The 21,356-nt window shown below is 46.5% G+C and overlaps 1 protein-coding gene across 5 annotated transcripts; it reads right to left on the bottom strand.

Annotated features, from left to right (window-relative positions):
• Nucleotides 1-256: 256 nt before the first annotated feature.
• pfas (phosphoribosylformylglycinamidine synthase) lies at nucleotides 257-21,322 on the bottom strand. Of its 5 annotated transcripts, none has more exons than XM_088928237.1 (30): nucleotides 21,170-21,322; nucleotides 18,430-18,592; nucleotides 18,098-18,233; nucleotides 17,570-17,675; nucleotides 16,010-16,208; nucleotides 15,103-15,208; nucleotides 14,840-14,980; nucleotides 14,116-14,240; nucleotides 13,715-13,843; nucleotides 12,262-12,393; nucleotides 11,819-11,947; nucleotides 11,120-11,193; nucleotides 10,751-10,907; nucleotides 10,269-10,330; nucleotides 10,037-10,198; nucleotides 9,062-9,166; nucleotides 7,947-8,078; nucleotides 7,624-7,854; nucleotides 6,822-7,002; nucleotides 6,443-6,526; nucleotides 5,672-5,827; nucleotides 5,274-5,393; nucleotides 4,758-4,903; nucleotides 4,027-4,237; nucleotides 3,544-3,635; nucleotides 2,742-2,856; nucleotides 2,353-2,511; nucleotides 1,374-1,532; nucleotides 710-1,049; nucleotides 257-617 (listed from the first exon to the last, which is right to left on the bottom strand). In XM_088928237.1, exons 1-29 carry the CDS (start codon nucleotides 21,320-21,322, stop codon nucleotides 739-741), a joined length of 4,176 nt encoding a protein of 1,391 aa, XP_088784363.1. In that variant the 3' UTR covers nucleotides 257-617; nucleotides 710-738. The 5 variants fall into 5 exon arrangements, with proteins under 5 accessions (XP_088784363.1, XP_088784364.1, XP_088784365.1 ...); XM_088928238.1 differs by adding an exon at nucleotides 2,180-2,221 and having other exon boundaries at nucleotides 257-1,049; nucleotides 1,374-1,529; nucleotides 21,170-21,240; XM_088928239.1 differs by lacking the exon at nucleotides 21,170-21,322 and adding exons at nucleotides 2,180-2,221; nucleotides 20,657-20,699 and having other exon boundaries at nucleotides 257-1,049; nucleotides 1,374-1,529.
• Nucleotides 21,323-21,356: the final 34 nt, after the last annotated feature.

Below are 21,356 nucleotides of genomic sequence, written 5' to 3'. Positions count from 1 at the left end.
CTGGGGTCATGCCTAGAGCCCCCTACCGTCAGACAGAAGGCTGACTGTCAGTTGGTCTGGGCCCTCTTGGCCTTTGGTGGAAAAGCACCTCAGTCCTGTGAGAGAAAACCACCATCTAACCTTAAACCCCAGTACTTTATTCAGAGCATTATCACAGCAAAGTTAACTTACAGTAAATGGATAAAAATTAAACATGAGCAAGAGGCTCTTAAAAAGATTTTTTTTAAAACATAATAAGAAATAAACTATTGTATTCAGACAGCTAAGGAGAGATCTTTATTGCATTTTTGCCATATACAAGTTAAACAGAATGAAAAAAATGACAAGTATAAGCTCTACAATATTGCTATTGTAAACCAAATACCACTGTTTGGACATTTAAGACCAGGCTTGTCTGCTACGGTTACACAAAGGTGTAATGGCTTAAAAAAAGGGTAAGAAAACAGTCTGTCCATTAGGTTTGTGTGTCCATTGATCAAGAGTACAGTAAAATCAACCTGGCTTTACAACCGTCCCCTTTCTCCAGGCAGTCCAATTACTGGGATGTCCTTATTTGTACTGCTCTGTTCTTTTCATCTGCTCTGAACAGTGGAATGTCCTGTCGTCAGCCTTCTAGCCTAGAGGAATGTTAAATCTTAAAACCATTGCACTGTTACCTCTTAGTTACCTCCATACACTACCAACACCTGTGAACCTTCCCACAACCTACCTACTGAAGTATTTCCTTCCTATTCCTGGTCACTGAGTGCTCAGGCACCAGGCTGCTGCGTTCCTGAACATGGTCAGCCACGGGGAAGGGGAGAGGGAGGCTCTGAAGGACATGGGGGCCCAGGGCCACTGCCAGGACAGCACCGCGCGCTCAGGGTGGGGCATCATGGCCAGGTGGCGGCCGTCCTCCGAGCAGAGCCCCGCCAGGCCCTGGCAAGAGCCATTGGGGTTCATGGGGTACTCCTCTGTGGGGGCCCCCGAGTCGTCCACGTAGCGCAGCGGGGCCAGGGACGCGGACAGCAGCCTCTCCAGAGCGGCCCGAGACCGGAACTGCATGAGGCCTGCAGGAAGGGGACAGCGGCAGAGACGCACGAGGAGGAGAGAGGGAGAGTGTGACGTTGTGGGTTATTCTGGAGATTTCCTATCCCACCTGTCTTCTAATTAATTAGTCCAGACACCTTCCATTAATCAGTAAGACTATAGCAGATATTTTCTTGTATGTTATTTCGATTACATTGATTTATTTTAAGTGGCAAGAGCCTTTATTCACCGATTCCCTCACTACAGAGAACAGACAGGATGTGGATGAACGACAAGCCTGGCTCCAGGAGTCAGAGCAGAGCAGAGGCCAGACGTGAGAGAACAGAAAGAAAGCTGCCACTCACCCTCTCCATGTGCCACCCACACGCCCAGCGTAGAGCCCTCCATGCCCTTTAGCATGATGGCAGGCGACGGCAGGATCCCCAGACTCACGAACCGCGACTCAAACCGCCCCGACGTGTTGTGGGTCAGAACCACGCTGTGCTGTGACGCTCTGCCCCCTGCTGGACGGAAGCAGAAAGGAGAAGAGTCTCATATGAGAAAGAAATCACTTTAACCTCAATTTTGCATAAGAGCTCTTAAACAATGTACAGGTAAAATACAATAAGTTAAAAATAATCAAAAATAAAGTTCTTTTGCCAGTACAAAACAGTTTTAAAAAAATGTAAGAACAGTCCCTGACTTGAGTCACTGTGTAATACGTTTTTGTACTTCATCTGAATTTGGAATATGCTAGCAGAAATGTGGCGAAGCAGTTCCAGATACTCATTTTACAGAACATACTATTCTTTTACTCTCCTAAAGGACATGTTATATTAAAAATATTTTCATTACTCATAAATGACCTGTTTACAAAACACACGAACAATTTAAACCTAAGAAGTGTAATATAATGGCAGCAGAGTGGCGCAGTGGCTAGCATTGCTGCCTTCCAACCCTGGGGCCCTGGGTTCAATGCTAAACCTGGGGTGCTGTCTGTGTGGAGTTTGTATGTTCTCCTGGGTTTCCTCCAGGTGCTCTGGTTTCCACCCACAGTCCAACCACATACTGGTAAGTTAACTGACTTCTGGAAAACTGGCCCTGGTGCGAGTGTGTGTTTCTGTGTGTCTGCCCTGTGGTGGACTGGTGTCCTGTCTAGGGTACTCCCCACCTTGTGTCCACTGCTTGCCAGGACAAGCCCCATCACCCTGAACTGGAAGAAGCAGTTACAAAATGGATGAGTGCAACATTAAAACATAATGGAGTAAAAACAGCATTTTGAGGATCAGATAAGAAAGGAAGAAGCCATCGTCCTGCTGTCTCGGAGCCCCCCTGAAGTGGTACCTGTCCCCGCACGGTCCTCAGGGTGGGCTCCCACCCAGCCAAGCAGGGCCATCAGCTGGCAGCCGTTACACACGCCCAGGCTGAAGGTGTCCTGGCGACAGCGGAAGGCTTCAAACTGAGCCTGTGCGCGGGGGTTAAAGGTCACGGTGGCAGCCCATCCTGGGTGGAGAGAGAGAGCAAGACGTGTGCGAGTTAGAGGGAGAAGATTGTGAGCTATCCAAGAGAAGAGGAGGAGGGCAACTGAGAGAGAGGGTGAGACAAGAGACAGAACCCTTTGTTATAAACACACGTATATAGTTTATTCTCCTGCTGTTTTCAAGAGACTACTGAGGCCAATCAGCCGTAGAGTTAGCACATTCCCAGTGATCTGTGGCTCGATCCTGCAGTACCTTTAGCGGAGCCCAGGACATCTGCATAGCTGAAGCCACCCACAAACACCACACCTCTGAAACGTTCAAGGGTCACAGAGCCACAGCAGAGATCCTGCATGGTCACATCCCATACCTGAGAGGGATAAAGATAGAGTATGAATTACCAATCCATACCATTGCTAACATCTTCTTACTTAACCAAGAATTGAAGAGTTTTTTCATAGGAACATCTATCTCAAGAGGAACTATTTTTTTTTGTTTCCTGCTTGGGCTCTTAAGGGGTGTGCACTGGAGATTCCCTGTCAAAATTAAACAATTAACAAAAAGTTTAACAATTAAACAACTCCCAGTAAATAATATTATTATTATTTGTACTTACTTTCACAATTATTTTAAATACATATTCGTTAAGTGCTTTTAAATATGTAAAATGGCCTTTCTTCACAGATTGTATCAGTGTAGACAAATTAAATATAGACCTTTGATGAAATATAAACCTGGCCTCCAGGAATCAGGGCCCATAAATTGAGTTTGAGTTCCAAACCTCGAACATGATTGTAATGAGCAATCATGACCACTAGAGGGAGGGAAACTGCTGCTGAGCTGCACATCTGCCCTGAGGGAAGCTGTTATTCAGTTAGATATTATAACTTCACTAGAATTAATCTGGAAGCGCCTAACTTTAATGGCAAACAATTTGAAAAACGAATGACTGCTTAAGCTTAACCGGAAGGTTGTGTTCTGCCTGTTCAGTAACAGTTAATGCCAAGAGGGGGCCAAACTTAAATTCCTCAGGGTTGTGCGAGAGTGGGGACCGTACCTCAAATCCGGCCATGAGCAGAGCAGCGGCCATCTCTCGGTCCCCATTACTGCCCTCCTCGCGCACAACGGCCACTCGCGGCTTCACCTGGGCTGGACAGACGAACGACAAATAGTTTCACACACATGAACAAGTCAAGTCTAAGAGGTCATGGGTCACTTGACTAAGGGCTTGTTTATCTTTCTTACAAGATCATGGAATCCTTAGGAAAATTAAGCAATCTTTAGAACAGCAACTTCATTAACACTGCACAGTGAATCTGAAAATGTGCAACTTTGCAAACAATTTAACTGTTTTAATGCCACACAACTCAACCATAACTTTTTACCACAACTACTTGACACCTGAAGAAGGCTTCACAGCTGGAACGTTGTGTCTCATTTCTTTTCCGCACAGAATAAACCTTCTCCTGTTGCTTCACAGCTTTTTATACCCCTTTCGTCTGCTCTTAGCCCCTCCCCCTTGCCCCTCTCCCCACCTTACCCAGGTCTTTCAGGATGGGAGGGGTCTGGGCTGGATCAAAGGTCAGCTTGTAATTGGGCGCTGTGCGTCTAGCTAGCCCCTCCTCTTCCTGCTGCACACAAAGCGGATTGGCCTGTAGGCGCTCCAGCTGGAAACTGGTGGACTCCCACAACGCCCTGAGGTTGGGCAGTCGTTCACAAAGCACTTCCTGTCCACGCACACTCACCCTGACCTGGAAAAGAAACCGGGCTGCAGAGGTCAGCAAAAGGTCAAAAGGATCTGGAGGTGGCACAGCAGTACAGTTGGAGTGGCAATAAAGAAGTGGGTTGTTATTAGTTTAATGGGAGATTTATCCTTTTCATCCTTTTTAATGAGAATGAAAGGATTAGATACAAGCACGATAATGTAACCCACAGTTCTTCAACTCTGGTCTTCAAGGGGACAGAGTCATCAGGGTTTTATTTCAAGCTTATAATTAGAATTTGTAATACATTTTCTTAATTAGTCCGCATTTCTTCTTTCACAGGTCTGTCTATATTAGGTAATGATATAAAGACATACAGGGAGAATCCTGAATTTCCCTAATTATGTTGCAAGTACTGTCAAGGATCAGCCCAGAGATCAGACGATGTGGTCCAGCATCTGTGCTTTTAACAAACTACCCCTCCTCTGTCCTACCTACGTCCCTACTGCCCGTACTCTCTGTCAGTGTCCAGGCAAGTATTCTGCTCACAGTGTGGGTCAGGCATTACCATGGACTGGGGTCCAAAGCCTGTGGTTCTGCCGATCCTGTGACAGGTGAGGCCTGCATCAGAGTAGCTCCGACACACCAGGGGCACACTGGACTCAGACACCTCCAGAACCAGACCCAGTTCCTCCGAGAACAGGACCTCTAGCACTGTAAGAGTCAAAGTACAAAGGAAGGACATGTTGAGTATGTAAGGACAAGTGGAAAAACCTTCTGGATCAACACCTATACATTTCTGGACAACTAATTGCTTTTAGGAGAAACTGTAATAGTTTGTGCCTGGTCCACATACATACGCACATACATAACAGTATTTTTCAAGAAAGACTGCTTAATTTTTTTTATTAATACGACAAAGAAAAGATAAGGAGATGGAGTAGAAGGAAAAGGAGACAACAGAAAAACAGAAGGGAGGTAAATAGGAAGGAGAATGAGAGGTAAGAAGGTACATTAAGTGATTACAGAGGACAGCAAAAGATAAGAGGTGGACAGAGTGGCAAAGCCTTAGAGACACACTGACCTCCAGGACCCTGCAGGGGCAGGTCCACCTCTATCCCACGATTCCCGGCGAAGGCCATCTCCAGAAGGCAGGAAATCAGCCCTCCATCACTGACGTCATGTCCTGCGCTGAGCAAGGAGTCTGACGGAAAGAAGGGGGGGGTCAAATATTGGCTCCTGCCTCCATAGCGACAAGCAAGCGAGTCGAGTAGTGATACAAAGGCCCCTTCAGGCTCTGCAGAGGGGTCAGAGGTCAAGGTCAAGAGAGTAAGGGTATAGAAGTGTCAGAGAAAATGAAAGGGTAAGTGGTGAAGGAGAATGCGAGGATGAAATGCACACCATCTGAAAAATGTATATTATCTAAAAATGTACCATATATTGGCCTACAGAGAACACAAGGAAGAGAGAGATGTGGCTCACCCTGTATAAGGCGCTGGGTGGTGTTGAAACAGGTGACCAAATCTCGTGGACAGTCAAGGTCAGGGGCGCAGTCTCCCAGCTGAGAGAAACACTGAGCCAGAGCGGAACCGCCCAGCCGGTACTGACCCACACACACAGGCACATACAGCAACACACCTGCAGCGCCAGACAGAAACATCCTTTGACACAACCAGACCTCTTTTCAGACCAATACAGCCTTCTTTGGGCAAGAGGACTGCTTCTGTCGTACACGTCCAACAGCTCCAAACAGACCCTTTGGAGCTCATGAATGAGGCGGGGATTACAGGAGTGAGAAGATGAGATATTACTATGATGAACTGAATACATGCTTTTATAAAATTTTAAGTGCTCACTGATCCTTAAACAAAAACATCACAACAAAAATGACATTCAGATTGTGATAACCATAGCCGCAGCCTGAGGATTTAATTCCATAAACTGGACTTGAAAGTTCAGCAAATTATCATCACCCTACTTCCCCCAGTCTCAGTCTCTCTGTTCACCCCCCGATCCTCCCCACAGTTATCTGCTGTGTCACGTCTTTACAAGGGCTACAAATGAGTGGAAGCCATTTGCGCCATTTTGTAGCCAATAACTAAGCAGAGGATTTAATCCATCTCTTTCTGCAAAGAAGCCAGCATTTCAGCTTCAACAACATGGCTGGGTAGCTTGTTCTATATTCCCGCAAGCCCTGTGGGAAAAGAAGAGCCTTTATGATTCTAGAAGTCAATACCCCTTAGGATACCTCACCTTTGCCTTCAGGGTCCTTGAGGTCAGGGGTCACAGTGGCAGTAATGTCAGGACTAACAGCATAGACTGAGATCACCAAAGCACCTGGGGGAGAAACATTATTGATTACAGGCTGAATGAACAGCTGCATCTTAATTAAGATCCACACAGACATGGCAAGAAAGACAGATGGTACACAGATATGCAGTCTGGAGAAGTAATGTCTCCTAACTGGGAGGCTGTGAGTTAAGATTCCTGTTGTACAAAATAGAACAAGGTACTTCACACAGGGCGCCTCAGCAAACAGCCCGCATGTATGAATGAGAAGCACATGGAATCCAAGTTCCCTTTGATACGTTATCAATAAAACTAATAATCAATAGCACAAACACCACGCTACCTGGTGCCTTGACAGTGTGCCCACCGACACGTGCTGCCATGCTCAGGGAGTCTTTGCCCCCATCCACAGCCACGCCCAGCTGGCCCATGACATCACACATCGCCTCGCACGCCTCGCGGAGTGCCGCGCCCTCGCCTGGCAGCTTTGCGGCCCACATCCAGTTTCCGCTGCATTTCACATCCTGGCCGCCAGGGGGAGACAGAGACACAGAGAGCATGAGCTGAGGTTTCGAGGGAGACTCAACCAGCAGAGCAAAACACAGCAGAAGGAGGGAAGCACTGACGACTGTAGTGAATGTTTTTCCTACAGGAAAACAGCAGGGAGACCGGAGAACTTCGGCACTTCAGAAGGTAGCAAAAGATCCTACAGAAGGCGGAACAGAGAGGAGGTTGTTTTTTTAACTTGTGCCTCGTCTTTAGAGCCCAGTGTAACTGCTCAAGCACCTCGTCTTGGATAATCCAGTGCTGTTGATTTGTCAATAAAAATAAAAAAAACTTGTAAAGCATGCAGGTAACACAAAAACAGAATGGATAACACACAAACACTCCAGAAGCTGTGAAGGAAATAGAAAATGATTCAAGACTGGGCAGAAACCTAGCAATTTAAATTTTTAATGCATGTGGCATCTTCATCCTCTGACCATAAAGTGCTATAAAATATAAGGTCACTCACTATTGTTTTGAATATGTGCTCATTCCAGTTACTAAATTCTTTAATAGGTCGGCGATTTACTCTCCAAAGATTTTCCTCACATACATGCCCCCCCCAGCAGTGGTGAGGTGAGAGGAGAACGGAAACGCACCCTGAGTGCGGACACGCGCGCGAAGACCAGGTTGGTGAGGGCCTCGCCCACGGCCATGCGCGCCCCCGCGGCTGGGGACACCAGGCCTTTCACAGGCTGCTCCCCCACCGCGGTCGCCGCCCCCACACAGTCGAAGGGGGACAGCGCTACCACGGCGACGTCAGCCAGGGGCGTGTGGAGCGGACCGACGCACTGCTGCTGCGCTACCAGCCCCGTCACCGAGCGATCCACCTGGGGGCAGAGAGAGACGGAGTGATGGAGGAACGCTGAGAAGGTGACTGGCAGGGGGAGACGGTGAAGACCAGGGAACTGGCGAGACGGACCTTGTTAGTGAGGAATCGTTTGCTGGCCACAGCCGGCAGCCTCAGCACGCGCTCCAGTGCCACTCGAACGGACAGGTCAGGGGGCAGGGTCAAGGGTCGAAGGTCGGGCTTCATACTCTTCAAAACAAACTCCTGAGGGAGATGACAATGAAGTTCAGTCAAGGCCAGTGCAAAAGAGAGGCCCCCCTAGCCCACTTGTTAAATAAAAATGTATTGATCCAGGTATCTCATCCAGCCTTTTCTTGAAGTAAGCAAAAGTATTGACTTCAACCACAAGGCTGGGTAGCTTGTTCTGACTCCCACCACCTTTGAGTAAAAAAGTACTGTGTGTTCTTGGTTTTATACTCGGTCCGGGTAGTTTCCGCTTGTGTCCTTCGGTTAGTGTTTCACTGTTCATTCTGAAGAAATCCTCTGGATTGACTTTGTCAGGGCCTTTGATTCTGACTACTTGCATCAGGACCCGTCTAAAGGTTTAGTTCCTTCAGCCTACCAGTGGAGGAAAATCCTTTAAGCTCTGACAAGTACCTGGTTTCTCTTCCGTGTACTGAGTCCAAAGCCAAAATATATTTTTTGTAATGTCATAACCACAATTTTATACAGTATTCTAACTAATACCTTGTTAAACATATTCTACACAGTTTCAACAACCCTTGATCTGAGTTTAGGTTTAAGACTATATAGCCTAATTTTTTGTTTGCCCTTTTTATTTCTTCCCCAAATTGCCAGAAGTTGTGAGTAATATGTTATTATTAACTCCAAAGACTGTATTTTGTATAACTGTAAAATGCAGTCCAGGCTCAAACCTGACTGTAATTCTGATCAATCAAGTGATTGATCGTGCCAGCCCACCTTTCCCCCACCTAAGTATCCAGCTTTCATGTGGTTGTTCTCTACTTGAACAGTATAAACGGGGACTGAGGCTCCCTGTGACGGCACAGCACTCCACACAGGTGCCCTGAAACCTCCATTGGACCAGACATCTTCGAAAGGATGTGTGGGTAGACATTCAAGACTGGAGTAAAAAAAACCCAAGCGAAAAGCACACTGGAGCAATGGAGAAAACCGACACTGGAGCCGAGCAGCTCCTGCGCCCTCGGCCTGCTCCCTTCTCTCACCTTCTGCGGCATCTTCCCCAGCACCCAGTCCAGCTCCAGGTCCACTGGGCACCTCACTGCGTCACCCTGGGCAGCAGGCCCATGGAGGTCATCCACCAGCACAACCTGCAAACGGTGCAAGGAGTCAGAAAGGCATTGATGAAGAGAGAATAAACCGAGCCGGAGAGACAGACCAAGGTAAACAACCATACAGGACATGCCGGAAAATGCACAGAGATGGGGGCATATCACAGAGAGAAGGGTCAGACACTAAAACCAAGCAGATAAAGAGGAAATAAAAAAAAATCAATATTATTACAGTGTAGGATGGCGACAGGAAAATAAAGAGCTGTGATGCCACATTGGGTCACAAGAGGGGGTGAGAGCCTTCTCTAAAATGTTGGCAAGGGACTTGTTCTTTGAGACCACCCCCCTGGGTGAAACACTGGAAAACAGATCAACACAGGGGAATTCCACGAGAACCTCGGGTGTCGAGAAGGGTATGGTCTTAAAAAAGGCAAGACAAACAACACCGCTGAAAGAGCGGAGCTTTATTGGGTCAGTCAGACCTCTACTACAGCTTAAAAAAAAAAGTGTACAGGTCAGTTATCCGACACTGACCAGGACAGGCTGCACAAACAACACCGCTGAAAGAGCGGAGCTTTATTGGGTCAGTCAGACCTCTACTACAGCTTAAAAAAAGTGTACAGGTCAGTTATCCGACACAGAGCAGGACAGGCTGCACAAACAGGTAAAAAAAGCTTCTTTTCTCTTTCTAAGGGAAACTAGTTACTAAAGCAATACTTGTGAAAAGTACAATTGATGTTATAAGCCAACAAGGGCATGTTTATTGGAGTTTCAGGGACAAGTTTCGCAATAGAAAAAAAAACATCTGCAAATACGCTGGTCAGATAAAGTCAACCTCACAAACAGACGAAGATTAACATTCTGCACAAGGACTGAGAACAGAAGCATGAAGCAAGCAGGCCCACTGACCTTGCCATCCCCAGTGATCTTCCCAACAAAATCCAGGGGACACTTTTCTCGAGCGCACACTTTCTGCAGGAAGTCTCGGTCAGAGGAGCGGATGAGCAAAGCATTGCTCTCTTGGTATTCCGCCCCCCAGATCTCCAGCACACTGAGCGTGGGGTCACCTGTCTGAGACCGAGAGAGGGGTGTGAGCCCAGAGCAGCTTTGCCAGAAGAAAAGGGGAGGGAGGAGGCCTCACCTTGAACTTGCTGGCGTAGATAATGGCTCCCGCTGGCTCAATCAGCTCCTTCAGAACATTCCCTGCACACACACACACAACACGCCGTCACTCCGAAACCCCTCTCTGCTCTCACAGGACAGGCCTCGAAATTTCACAGCCTCTCCTGCAGCTAATGTACAACTGCTGTGTCAATTCATACTCTTCAGGTTGTTGGGTTTTTAATGGAAAGCAAGGTATTCTGTTGCTCTTAAATGTGTTGTTTGGCATTTTTCTCTCAAACAAATGGAAAAATCGCTTTGCTGTCTTCACTTATTGAGCTATTATTTGAGTATATTGTTCAATGTTTCACAAACGTCTGCATTATTTCTGATCCGTTTTTGTGACTAAGTGGTCAATAAACAGAATACAGGTGGAGTTCTGTAATGTGAAAAACTGAACTTGAAAGAGGATGGCTTGCAATGCTCTTGACTTGTTTCCTGGAGCGCGTGCACCCTGCTTACCATTCCCCCCAGCCCCCTGGTCGTGGATGCTGCACACAGGGTTCCGGTCACAGCGCTCAATGCAGGCCCTCAGCGCGCGGTTCATCTTCTGCTCCATCTCCGCATCGCCCCGCTGCACCGCCCCAAAATCCAGGTCGCTGGAGTTATCACCCTGCACCTACTTGCAGAGACATGATCTGTATCGCAACAAGCTCAGACCTGCCCCTGACGCACACAGACATGCAGCGGCAGACACTCAGACACGCAGACACGGTCACTGATGGCACAGAGGTGGAGCCCAGTGGAAACACAGGACTCGAACTGGGAGGAGGGTAGGAAAATGGAGGGAGATGGGAGATGGGACATGGGAGACGGGAGGGATGTACGTGCCTGTATAGACGAAGCTGCCCCTCCTCCAACGCCGATTCTGTATACAGGACCCCCAATCTTCACCACCTCCATTCCTAAGAAAGAGGGAGACGGGGGTAGAGAGAACATATCCTACATGTATTCATAGTATGAATGAATCCCTTCTTAAACATAAGCAAAATTAAGCATCATTTAATAGATTTTACAACTGTAGCTTCCCTTTACACATAGACTTCAATGTTACAACTTTGCCTTTAACTAGGTGAGGGCTGAGCAGTGAGGGCTCAGGCATCCCCTGAAACCTACACTTCACTGTTATATTATTCACAACTGGGGATTCATCACATACAATGAGAAGAGTCTGGGAATTACATTCAAATTTTGTTGCAGGTAATAGCTGACACAGACGTTGCATTAAGATTGACAATATGCAGAAGCCAGGGACAATTCCTAAACCAGGACTCATCTGAACTCTAGAGCTCTTGTCGAACAGTAGTTTAAGTTTGGGTACCAACCCAAAATATCAAAAGTGATGAAATAATCTTCAACAAAGCAGAAATATGTTACATTTTGTTGATATCTTCCTACCTCAGATTAACCATTTGAGCAGCTAGTAGCAACAAAACGAGCTAGAAAGGCCGATCTGCCTCCTCTTGTTTGTATTGTCTGCTGTGTTTTGGCTGTCGGTGGGAAATAAGCCCAAGGTGACTGGTTCCTCACCTGGCTCCGCCCCCTCTTTGGCGATATGCCGGTCATCGATGGAGCCCACTCCCCCGCTGAACATGATCGGCTTGATCCACTCCCGCCTCTCGCCGCTCGGCAGCCGCATTCCGAAAGAGCGGGCGAACCCTGGAGACGGAAGAGGACAGGGTGAATGAAGGCCCGTCTTGCCGTCACCCTTATCCATACCCCAGCCTTTTCGTCTTGAACCGCACAGATCCAGGACTGCCACAGCACAGCACGAAGGGAGGTGAATAAAGGAGTCCATGTTCATGGTCTTTTAAAAGAGGAAAAAGCTGGTGTGTTATTAAATCTTCACTGCCTTACACTGCTGAAAGCAGTTCTGGGTCCCAGAAGAGCTGCTACTACCAGTTTACCAGGTTTCATAGTTTAGGAATAAACAGAAGATGAATCAGAAGACTGCTGCAGGACAGCAGGGGTACCTGCCAAGACTGGCTCGCCAAATTTGTTCCCGTAGTCGGACGCCCCATCACTGGCTTCGATAGCAACCTGGAGGGGGGGCGCGAAATTGGGAGGGTATTCCCACCCCTCCTCTTCCCACGGCAGGGCATAACCTGAGAGACAGAGAGACAAAGGACAAAGGGGAGAAAAAAGAGAAAAAGAAAGAGAGAGGAAAGCTCAGGGTGGTAGAAGATATAGCAACCTTTTGATTTCATTTTAAAAGCCTTTAAATATATCAAACCTTAAAAACTGATTAATGTACAACATTAATTAATGTAAAACAACTTTGCTACATACAGACGAGTATTATTTAAGCAACATGCCAGCACAAACCAAACTCATAGGTTTATTTATTGGGTCAACAGAAACTTAACAACAGCTGGCAAAACTGAGCAATATCCTGCATGGCTTTTCTCATCAAAGCAGCCTGTAATTTTGCCTTGTTTTCCTTTCCCACACATATATATATAGGGGGGATACAAGCAGTACCTAAAGGCCATCAAAAACCGAGCAATTAAAATGACCAAGGGTACTTCCCGTGCAATAAAAGGTGTCAAGTGATATCTAACTACAGAAATGTTGTTGCCAGACACCAAAAAATCATTTACATATCTAACACCACACTCATTCAAGGCCCCTCAGGACAATTCCGGATCACCCAGATGGCATCTTGTACCTCCAGCAACCTTATTTACTGTATCTCTTGCAGTAAATGCCCAGCCATCTACATTGGAGAAACAGGAAGGAGACTCGGAGACTGCTTCAGAGAACACGTCAGGGCTGTGAAGATTAAAGATCTCTCCAAGCCCACTGTTTCTCATTTCACCTCCGACGGCCATGATCACACTAATCTCTCGGCCTGTGTTCTCAAAGATGGTTTTCCTAACTCATACATCAGAAAGACTACAGAAACTAAAATTATACTGGAGCTAGGATCACACCTTCCCCCTTCTCTTAACAACAGACTACTTTTCTTCTAAATTCTCTCTATTCATTGTAGGATTCATTTCACACTTCTCTTCACCTATCCTGACTTCACACCTCATGATTGGCCTCTCTGTCTGTCCCCTGCTCCCGCCTCTCGCTCCTCCTCTCTCCCAGCTTTTGTTCTCCTGCTACATTACCTTTGCTTACTGCCCTGTCTTTCTCACACCTGAAGAAGGCTCCACGGACGAACGTTGTGTTTTCTTTCTTCTCTTTTCAGCATGGAATAAACCTATTACTTATTCCTTTGCACCAAAAAATCATTACAGCTTTTGCAAAAATATCTGCCCATTAAAAAACCGAAAAGTCCGAGTACATTTGAGTTACAGATTACATCTGTTACAGTTACAGATTCTTATTTAAAAACTGACTGACATCTCTAACCACACAGGGAGTAAGAAGGAGGGGGCAGCAGGAGGGTACGAGGGTACGAGGGGTGGCAGCTCTCACCTGGGAGGTGGAGGTTGCCGAAGCAGTATCCCGCGGTGCCGGCAATGACGTGCGCTCCCCGGCCCGTGCTCTGGACATCGCGGATACGCCCCCCCGTGCCTGTGGTGGCACCGCTGAACGGAGCCACACCTGGAGTGAAAGACAGGATGGGAGAGGAGAGGCAGGGCCGAAACAAGGGGACATTTGTCATTTGCAAGCTACAGCCGCCTGAAGAACAAACACTGGCAATTTCAATGCTTTCAGTGACGGAGAGGGGGATAAGCAAAGAGGAAAAATACAGCACCGAGACGAAAGGACAGATGGGATAACCAGGAAACGGAGGGGCAGCAGAAACGATCCTGGGATTTTAATACAGAGGGGAGTGGGGGTCATGGCGAGACACGGGGGTGTCGGATGCTGACCAGTGGGGAAATTGTGCGTCTCAGCGGTAAAGATGACATGACGAGTGGCGCGCAGCCTGCGGTAGGGGCTGGACTGGGCTGGGTCCTCAGGGTACAGGCACTCCACCTCCCGGCCCTGGATACCACTGCGCACGCACAGACACGGACACGGACACTGCTGCAGTCAGACACGGACTTACTGCTTCTCCCTCTCTCTGTCCCCACTAGCCCAAAACCTCCCGCATTCCCAGCCCTGACCTCTAGTGCACACTGCCTCCCTCTCTGTCACTTCCTTCCCTCAGACTCCAAATTTCACACTCGGATTCCAAGAGCTTTATTGGACAATATTAGACATTTGGATGCAACACATAAAACATTACTGAAAGACAGGCTTACTGTGTGTTCCCCAGGCTGTGTCAGGAAATCAATCACGCTGTATTATTATTATTATTACTATTATTAATGAGAGACAGGCTATTCTATTTTCTTCTCCCCTCCCCCAGGAGGAATGGGAGCTGTTTCTGGCAGGTGTGAGAATTCTGGGATTAGATATGTTATTTTAGGGAAGAATGCTTGTCTGATCCCAGTGCGGTACAGCAGAACGTGCATCTCTGTCTCTGCCTATCTACACTGGCAGTGGCAGCACCTCCTGTCCCAGACCTTCATGAGTCCATCTCAGTTATAATAATGCTACCTTGACCCCACCCATTCACCCTAAGGGTGTGATAACACACTGACTTCTTACCTGCTGTTGTCACAGAACTTGATAACATTATTTTGGTTGCTATGGTGCTGGGTACCCATAATGAGGTTGAAAAGAGATCCCTCCTGCTTCTGTCCGTCAATTGTCATGGCACCTCTAAAGAACCAATGGCGGCTGTGCTCACTGAGGAGGCGGGACAAAGAGGTGGAGGATGTGTCAACTGTTATTGCCGAACAGAAAATGTTACATCTGCAAGCAGAATGAATTGTACACACAAACAGTTGCACTGCCCCCATCCCCTTCACCTGTTAGATTGGGCCAGGTCGAAGCACTCCACGCTGGTGGGGTTCCTACGAACCCTCTGGAACAGAGCAGTGTAATAATCCAGGTCCCAGTTGTCAAAGGCCAGTCCTGCACAACATCAAACACTGGCTCTCAGGGTGTGTCAACACTGGAAATTAACCCTAGCAGGTCCTTGTTAACACACTAAAAAACAGCAGCCATTGTTTAAAGCCCTCATCTGTTCTTAGTTAAATTACTTAATGTCAGATATAAAAGTCAGAAAACCTGCTTCATTTCTCATTTAAGAAGCACTCAAATCATCATGATTAATTTCCAAGCACTTAATTCCCCTTTTGGTAATGCAATGAATTGCAGGCAAGCCCGTGTATATATGTCAAAACATACTGTGTAAAAGGAAAATAGTGCATAAAATTTATTTTAATAAGCAACACTTCATTTTCCTTCATTGTTCCTCTATTGACTTGAAATCTTGCTCTTGACTCCCTTTATAGATTAATAGATTAATAGATTGATTGGGTTCATGGATGTACATTAAGCAGCACGTGAGGTAAAAATTTCCTTCTAAAGTAAAAAGCGTGGCAAATTCCGTAAGAGCCCCATGTGAAAAACATTAAGAAAAATTGAAAAAAACGACAATCTTGTGACAAGTGAAATTATTTAATCTAATTAGGCATCTTGTGAGCCCATTTAATTTGTGCTGCACTGTAGAACACTGTAGAACAGGAAGGTGCTCCATCTAACCAGACCTATATACTTAATACAACACAGTGATCAAATGGGACTAGGGATACTGAAAGACAGCCTTATTATTCAACCCCATCCCCCCCCCAACTCCCCCATCATACAGAGATCTCTTTCTGGGCCCTACATCCCCCCTGATTGGTTGGCTCCCTCTTCCATTTCCCTTACCCAGCTCCTGATTGGCTCTCTCCAGGGCGTCCCGACCCTCCCCTAGAATGTCGACCTCAAAGACCTCTTGTGGGCGTGTCTCCACAGCAAAGGACTGGACAGGCTGGGAGTAAACACACTCCGTCATCCTGTCAAAGAGGGAGGCTATCAGTCGATCCACCTCTTCAGCGCTCAGCTTCTCTTCCTGGCCATCCCTGGGCTGCAGAGGACAGACAACTGTTTTAATGGAAATATCCAATTCATCTGCTCAGGTTAATCAAATCCCATCCCCCAATGAGACAACGCAGTTTTAGTCCAGAACGCAAAGAACGCAATTCTTTTCCAGGAACGCAAATGTTTTCCAGGCATTCCCTCTCACCTCCCAAAAAACCCAAAAACTTTTCAATGAAAGTCTTCATATTATTATTGGCCTGAGTAACAAGTAATAATTTAAATGAGTTCTTGAAAATTCAGGTTCAGATGTAGTAAACTTAATTATCAGCTTAGTTCTCTACAACTGCAGTTGCCCTGAAGGTGAATTGTGCAGATGTAGAGATACTCTCTTTGGGTATTTGTGAGGGCACATCTTAACAGAATTGATGAAAATACCTTAACTCAAACAAGAACAATATTTACAAAACTGTGAGGAGATGCTCCTACTGTACATTTAGAAATGGGCTCAAAACAGCTTCCCGTTTCAGTCTTTCTATGAAATATTAAATATAGGTAGAACAACTAGAATAGACTCCTTGCTCTAACTCACTTTATGAGATCCTCATATAAGAAACTAGGTGATCAGTGGTGTCTGGAATAGGAACATTGTTCTGGCAGATGAAAGTATTTCCTGGGATACTGCTGGAAGTGATTTGATTGACCTCCAACAACCCTGAATAGCATTTGATTTGCTTAACAGAACTAACTGAACAACTCTGGGACAGTTAATCAACATCCCCAAGGGGTGTTCAGTGCTCTCAGCAAGCAATGAGCTCCTTTTTTCATGTCATGGGTGTGGATGTGCCTGTGTTTTGTTGATGGGTTTTGGTAAACAGCTATTTTGGTGAAGAGTATCCCTTGCTTTCCAGCATCTCCTTCTGCTGAATAACAACTCAACGTTAGGTTTATCATTTTTCAGTGCTGCTCAGATTAACCACTCTATTGCACAGACAAAGAGGGGTCTTAGACCATCCCAGCCTGAGTAACCCCAAACTGAGAGGTCCTCCGATTGTTGAGGGCACTGCCAATCCAGCAGGGATGAGAGGAGAAAGTGGTGCTGTTCTTTTCTCTTTTTCCCCACATACTGTAGTGTTTCCAGAAAATGAAAACAAAAACGAAACTGTCTTATAAATGACCAAAAGTATCCCAGGACAAGAACCCCCTAGTCCAAACCTCCAATGAATGCATCTTTGTGACAGAAATGTGCTTGACAGTGACAAGCATCATTCTGAGTATTTGATTGTCTTGTTTCTCCTACCCCTCCAGCACATCTGCACCAGCTCTAAAAACCGGTCTGGGGAACGGTGAATTATCTCTGACACCAGGCGCGACCCTGCACATCAGGTGAAAGGCGCTCAAGCATTCTACCTTGATCAGAAGCCGGCGGGAGAGCTCGATTCGGGTGACCTCAGTTAACCCCACACCCTGGCAGATGGACACAGCGTTGGTGGACCAGGCAGTGGAGAAATTCAGCCTGCAGCAGAAGGCAGGAAAGAGAGACAAGTTACAGCCCAGTTTCCCAGGAGAACTGCTGAAGCTGTGGCTGGTTCTCTCTCTCTGAATTTCTTGCATATGAATTATCCTTCTACAAATTTCAAACGCAATATTAGCTTTACATTCACATATCAATAATACAGAGGTCACAGTGGTTGACCATTTATTTGAAAGTATAATTGAATTCATATGGTAAACAAACAATAAAGCAGTAACAGACTGCTCATACACATCCCTTTCAGAAAGTTGATGCCTTATAAAACATTTTTATTCTTGATATTACTACTTATCTTATTCTACTGTATATTACATGACCAATAATTCATCTATGGCTGTACCGAGAGGTAACAAACGCCATTGGTTCCAACACTCCAGTGTTGTGTGTTGAGCTCCTGACGTTACCTGGGCCCGATCTCCAGCAGCCTCTCGCCCTCCCCCGCACACAGGAAGGGCTGCTCCCTCAGCAGTCCGGGCTCCAGGGGGGGGCTAAACAGCCACAGCAGGACACTCTTCTGCTCTGCACTGGGGGGCTCCGCACCTATGCGGGGGGCAGAACCCAGGCAGGGAAGAAGAGTCAGTAAGGCCTCCTCTGAGAAAAAGAGGTACCTGCCATCACCCCTTCTCTCTCTGTCCGCCTCTCCTCTTCCCTTCTCACTCCCACTTTTACTTGTTCACTCCCTCCCCGTCACACCCCTCCCCACGCCCTCTTTCTCTTCCTCCTCTCCCTCTCTCACCCCTCCACTCCACACTGTAGCAGCTCTCTGTCAGGATCTCGGCATGCGGGCAGAGCTGGATGGCCCTCTGCAGGCTCCGCCCCCTCTGCGCCTCCTTCCTGTAGAAGTGTAGCACTACCATGGCAACCGATGTGGATCCACACTGGGTCAGGTGCACAGAAACCTATATCACAACACAGATGACACCCTGGGTTAACACAGGAGAACCACATAGAACAAAATGAAGGAACCCAGTGCCTGCCACTCCAGACCATTTCTCACAGAGCAACTGGTTACAGTAACCTCCCGAGTTCATGGATTAACAGCGCTCCAGAACCACATTTTGGTCAGCTCCAATTTAGATGCTGAAAGTAGACCTAGATGGCCTGGAATCACAGTTCTAGGGCCAAAATTAAAAATATTTTTTGTTTTTGAAAAGGAAATCAAAAGATTTAGTTTCTTTTCCTAACATGCATTGCTTTAAAATTTCATTTTCTTAAAATTCATTTTCTGACATACTCCATGGAACAAAGGCATACAAATTTAGAAGCACAGTATCAATCTGTATAACAATCCCGTACACCAATCTCACCATTTTTATATATTTGCAAGACACATATTAATTGTAACAGTACTGCAAAAAATAAATCATGAACAAGGTTAAATCAATAGCATCAAAAATTGTTTTGCACAACAGGGCAGAGGAACAAACGTTCTCAATATCATTCTGCCACAGCTAACTTTGAAGAGAGACCCATGCATCAGCCACTACAGTAACTACTCCATGACTATGCACTGGACTCTCACACTGGAGGGATGCACGACTCAACAAAGCCAGTACAAGCCTTAAACAGCTGTAGTGATATGCAGTGATGCCGAAGTCTGTATATGTATTTTTGGGAGAAACCAGAGCCTTCCCCTTTAATTAGATATTAACACTGACTAATCAATAGAAACCTTCCCTATGACAAAGTCCAGTAAGGGAGGGGGGTGGGTTGGTTTGTGCACGGGGGGTCAGAGGGTCCAGTGTGAGAAGTGGAAAAAGATCAAGAAAACAGGCACACAGGGGTACGAGGAGGCTCTTTAAACCACGAGACTCATCCGTTACACTGGGAGCCTGCCCAGTCTGGCCTGCCTGGATCTCAAGATCTTCATTATACACACACACGCACCCACCCACAAGCACACATGTAGCCAGGCTCAGCCTCTTCTGACCCCCTGTCCGTCTTTCACTCTCGAGCTGCAGCTGATCAGTACTTCATTCTCGAGGACGAGCTGACTTTTTCCACACAATGATGTGCATTATCTCAGATCACCAACCTCCTGTCCCCGTCCATCTCCTTAAAAGACCGGAGCACTTCACCTCCAAATCGGGGATGTTTGTTTCAAACAACAAGACCGGGTTTTATTGTCTAAATCCCAGCCTGCACACCTTTATCTATGTGATAACAGTCTGCGACAGAGCATTTAGGGGCCCGATCTTCAAAATGTAAAGGGTGTTTTTCAACCAGTGATTCTGACTAAGCAAATAAATGAGTTCGATAAAGCATCCAAGAGTACACCAAGAGTACATCAGGGATGAGCAACACTGACAGAAGGCCTAGAACTATACCTAAATGACAGGGTTAGACAATAGTTGGGGTGTACTTTTCCTGCATGATGAAAGCTCTAGTTCCATTAAGTAATTCTGCTCAACAACAGTCGGCAATATTCTTGAAACGCTGAAGTTCCACTCCTCTTCATTGCAGCTATGGGGGAGGAGGGCGCGGGCTGGCCAGCATCAGCGTCTATCACATCACATGACTCACATGCTCAAACCTCGGAATTCGAATTAAGAAAGCTCTGCTGCCTGTCAAAACGGCCCATTCTTTGATCCATTTGCTTCCTTTTTTAATTCTACAATGGGGTTTTGGTGTCGCCCGCAAACTGGGGAACCATACCCCGTATATTTGCAACCTGCAGACTGAAGATCGAATGGTGACCCCGGGTCAGTTTCTGCAGACTTAAGTGGAATTAAGCGCAACCTGTTAGATAGCACAAAGGCTTCGATTGCTTGGCTCCCTTATTCTCAAAACAAAATCAGAAAGTCAGTCTTTATGGAGAAATCAACTCGGCTAACAGTTAAAAGATTAAACGTTATTTCTTATTTTGTTCAATACTGCTTAGGTAGGCGTAGCAAGTTGCCACTGAGGAAGTAACTTTATATAACAGATCCCAAATAAACCATACGCTCAACACGAGTACTAACCCTTCTGTGCAGAAAGCGGATCAGATAAAAGCTCGTACTCCCGAATGAGATTTTTCTACCGTGCCCGGTTCAGTGGCAGAGCTGCTGATCTTCACATGGGAACCTAACTTGGGAAATAGATCAGAGAAGCGCACTCGTTTACAAAGTGTTTCTTTGCATCGCTGTTGTGAACTATTTTACAAAGATCCCTCGCACTCTGCGAAGAATACTAAGCGCATACATCGTAATTTGAAACTACAAGCATAACTGGTGTGGATAAAATAATGATAAAGAGCCTTTGGACTGTTTTTACTAATTCTACGTGTCGTTCACAGTTAGTTCGAATGGGAAAGTACACAACTGTTAAATTTCAAGACTGACCCCCCTGCTGGATCGAAATAATAATGGACCAGAACTTAAAGTAAAAACTTGTAACAGGTGATACCATGACGTTTGTATCAACACGTCTGTTCAGCAAGAGAAAAGATGTTCAGTTCTAAAAGTAAAGATTCGATACTGCAAGATTTGTCTCACCCGTCTGCAGTTTCCAATAGCCCTCTCTGGCTCACCCTTCAGTCTGCACGCTTCTCCGATCCGCTCCGTATCCACGTGGGCCGTGAGCCGCCTGCAGCACACACAACTGCTCTTCCGGATACAAGGACGTCTTCGGCGCCGCGGTTTGCGCATGCGTTGTTGTCTTGCAGTATTGTTTTGGGGGAAG

The sequence above is a fragment of the Atractosteus spatula genome, chromosome 11 (genome assembly GCF_055471065.1).
Source record: "Atractosteus spatula isolate fAtrSpa1 chromosome 11, fAtrSpa1.hap1, whole genome shotgun sequence".
NCBI lineage: Eukaryota > Metazoa > Chordata > Actinopteri > Semionotiformes > Lepisosteidae > Atractosteus > Atractosteus spatula.
The sequence above is the reverse complement of the archived record's forward strand: the minus strand, read 5'-3'. Positions and strand labels throughout refer to the sequence as shown.

Bases quoted from the DNA above. Each gene is read 5' to 3' on its own strand.
- pfas (XM_088928236.1), bottom strand. From the start codon at position 21,322: ATGCGCAAACCGCGGCGCCGAAGACGTCCTTGTATCCGGAAGAGCAGT. The intron at 17,676-18,097 runs GTAACGTCAGGA...CTTCTGCTGCAG, and splicing joins CTGCTGGAGATCGGGCCCAG to GCTGAATTTCTCCACTGCCT. The intron at 15,209-16,009 runs GTAAGGGAAATG...GATGTTGTGCAG, and splicing joins GAGAGCCAATCAGGAGCTGG to GACTGGCCTTTGACAACTGG.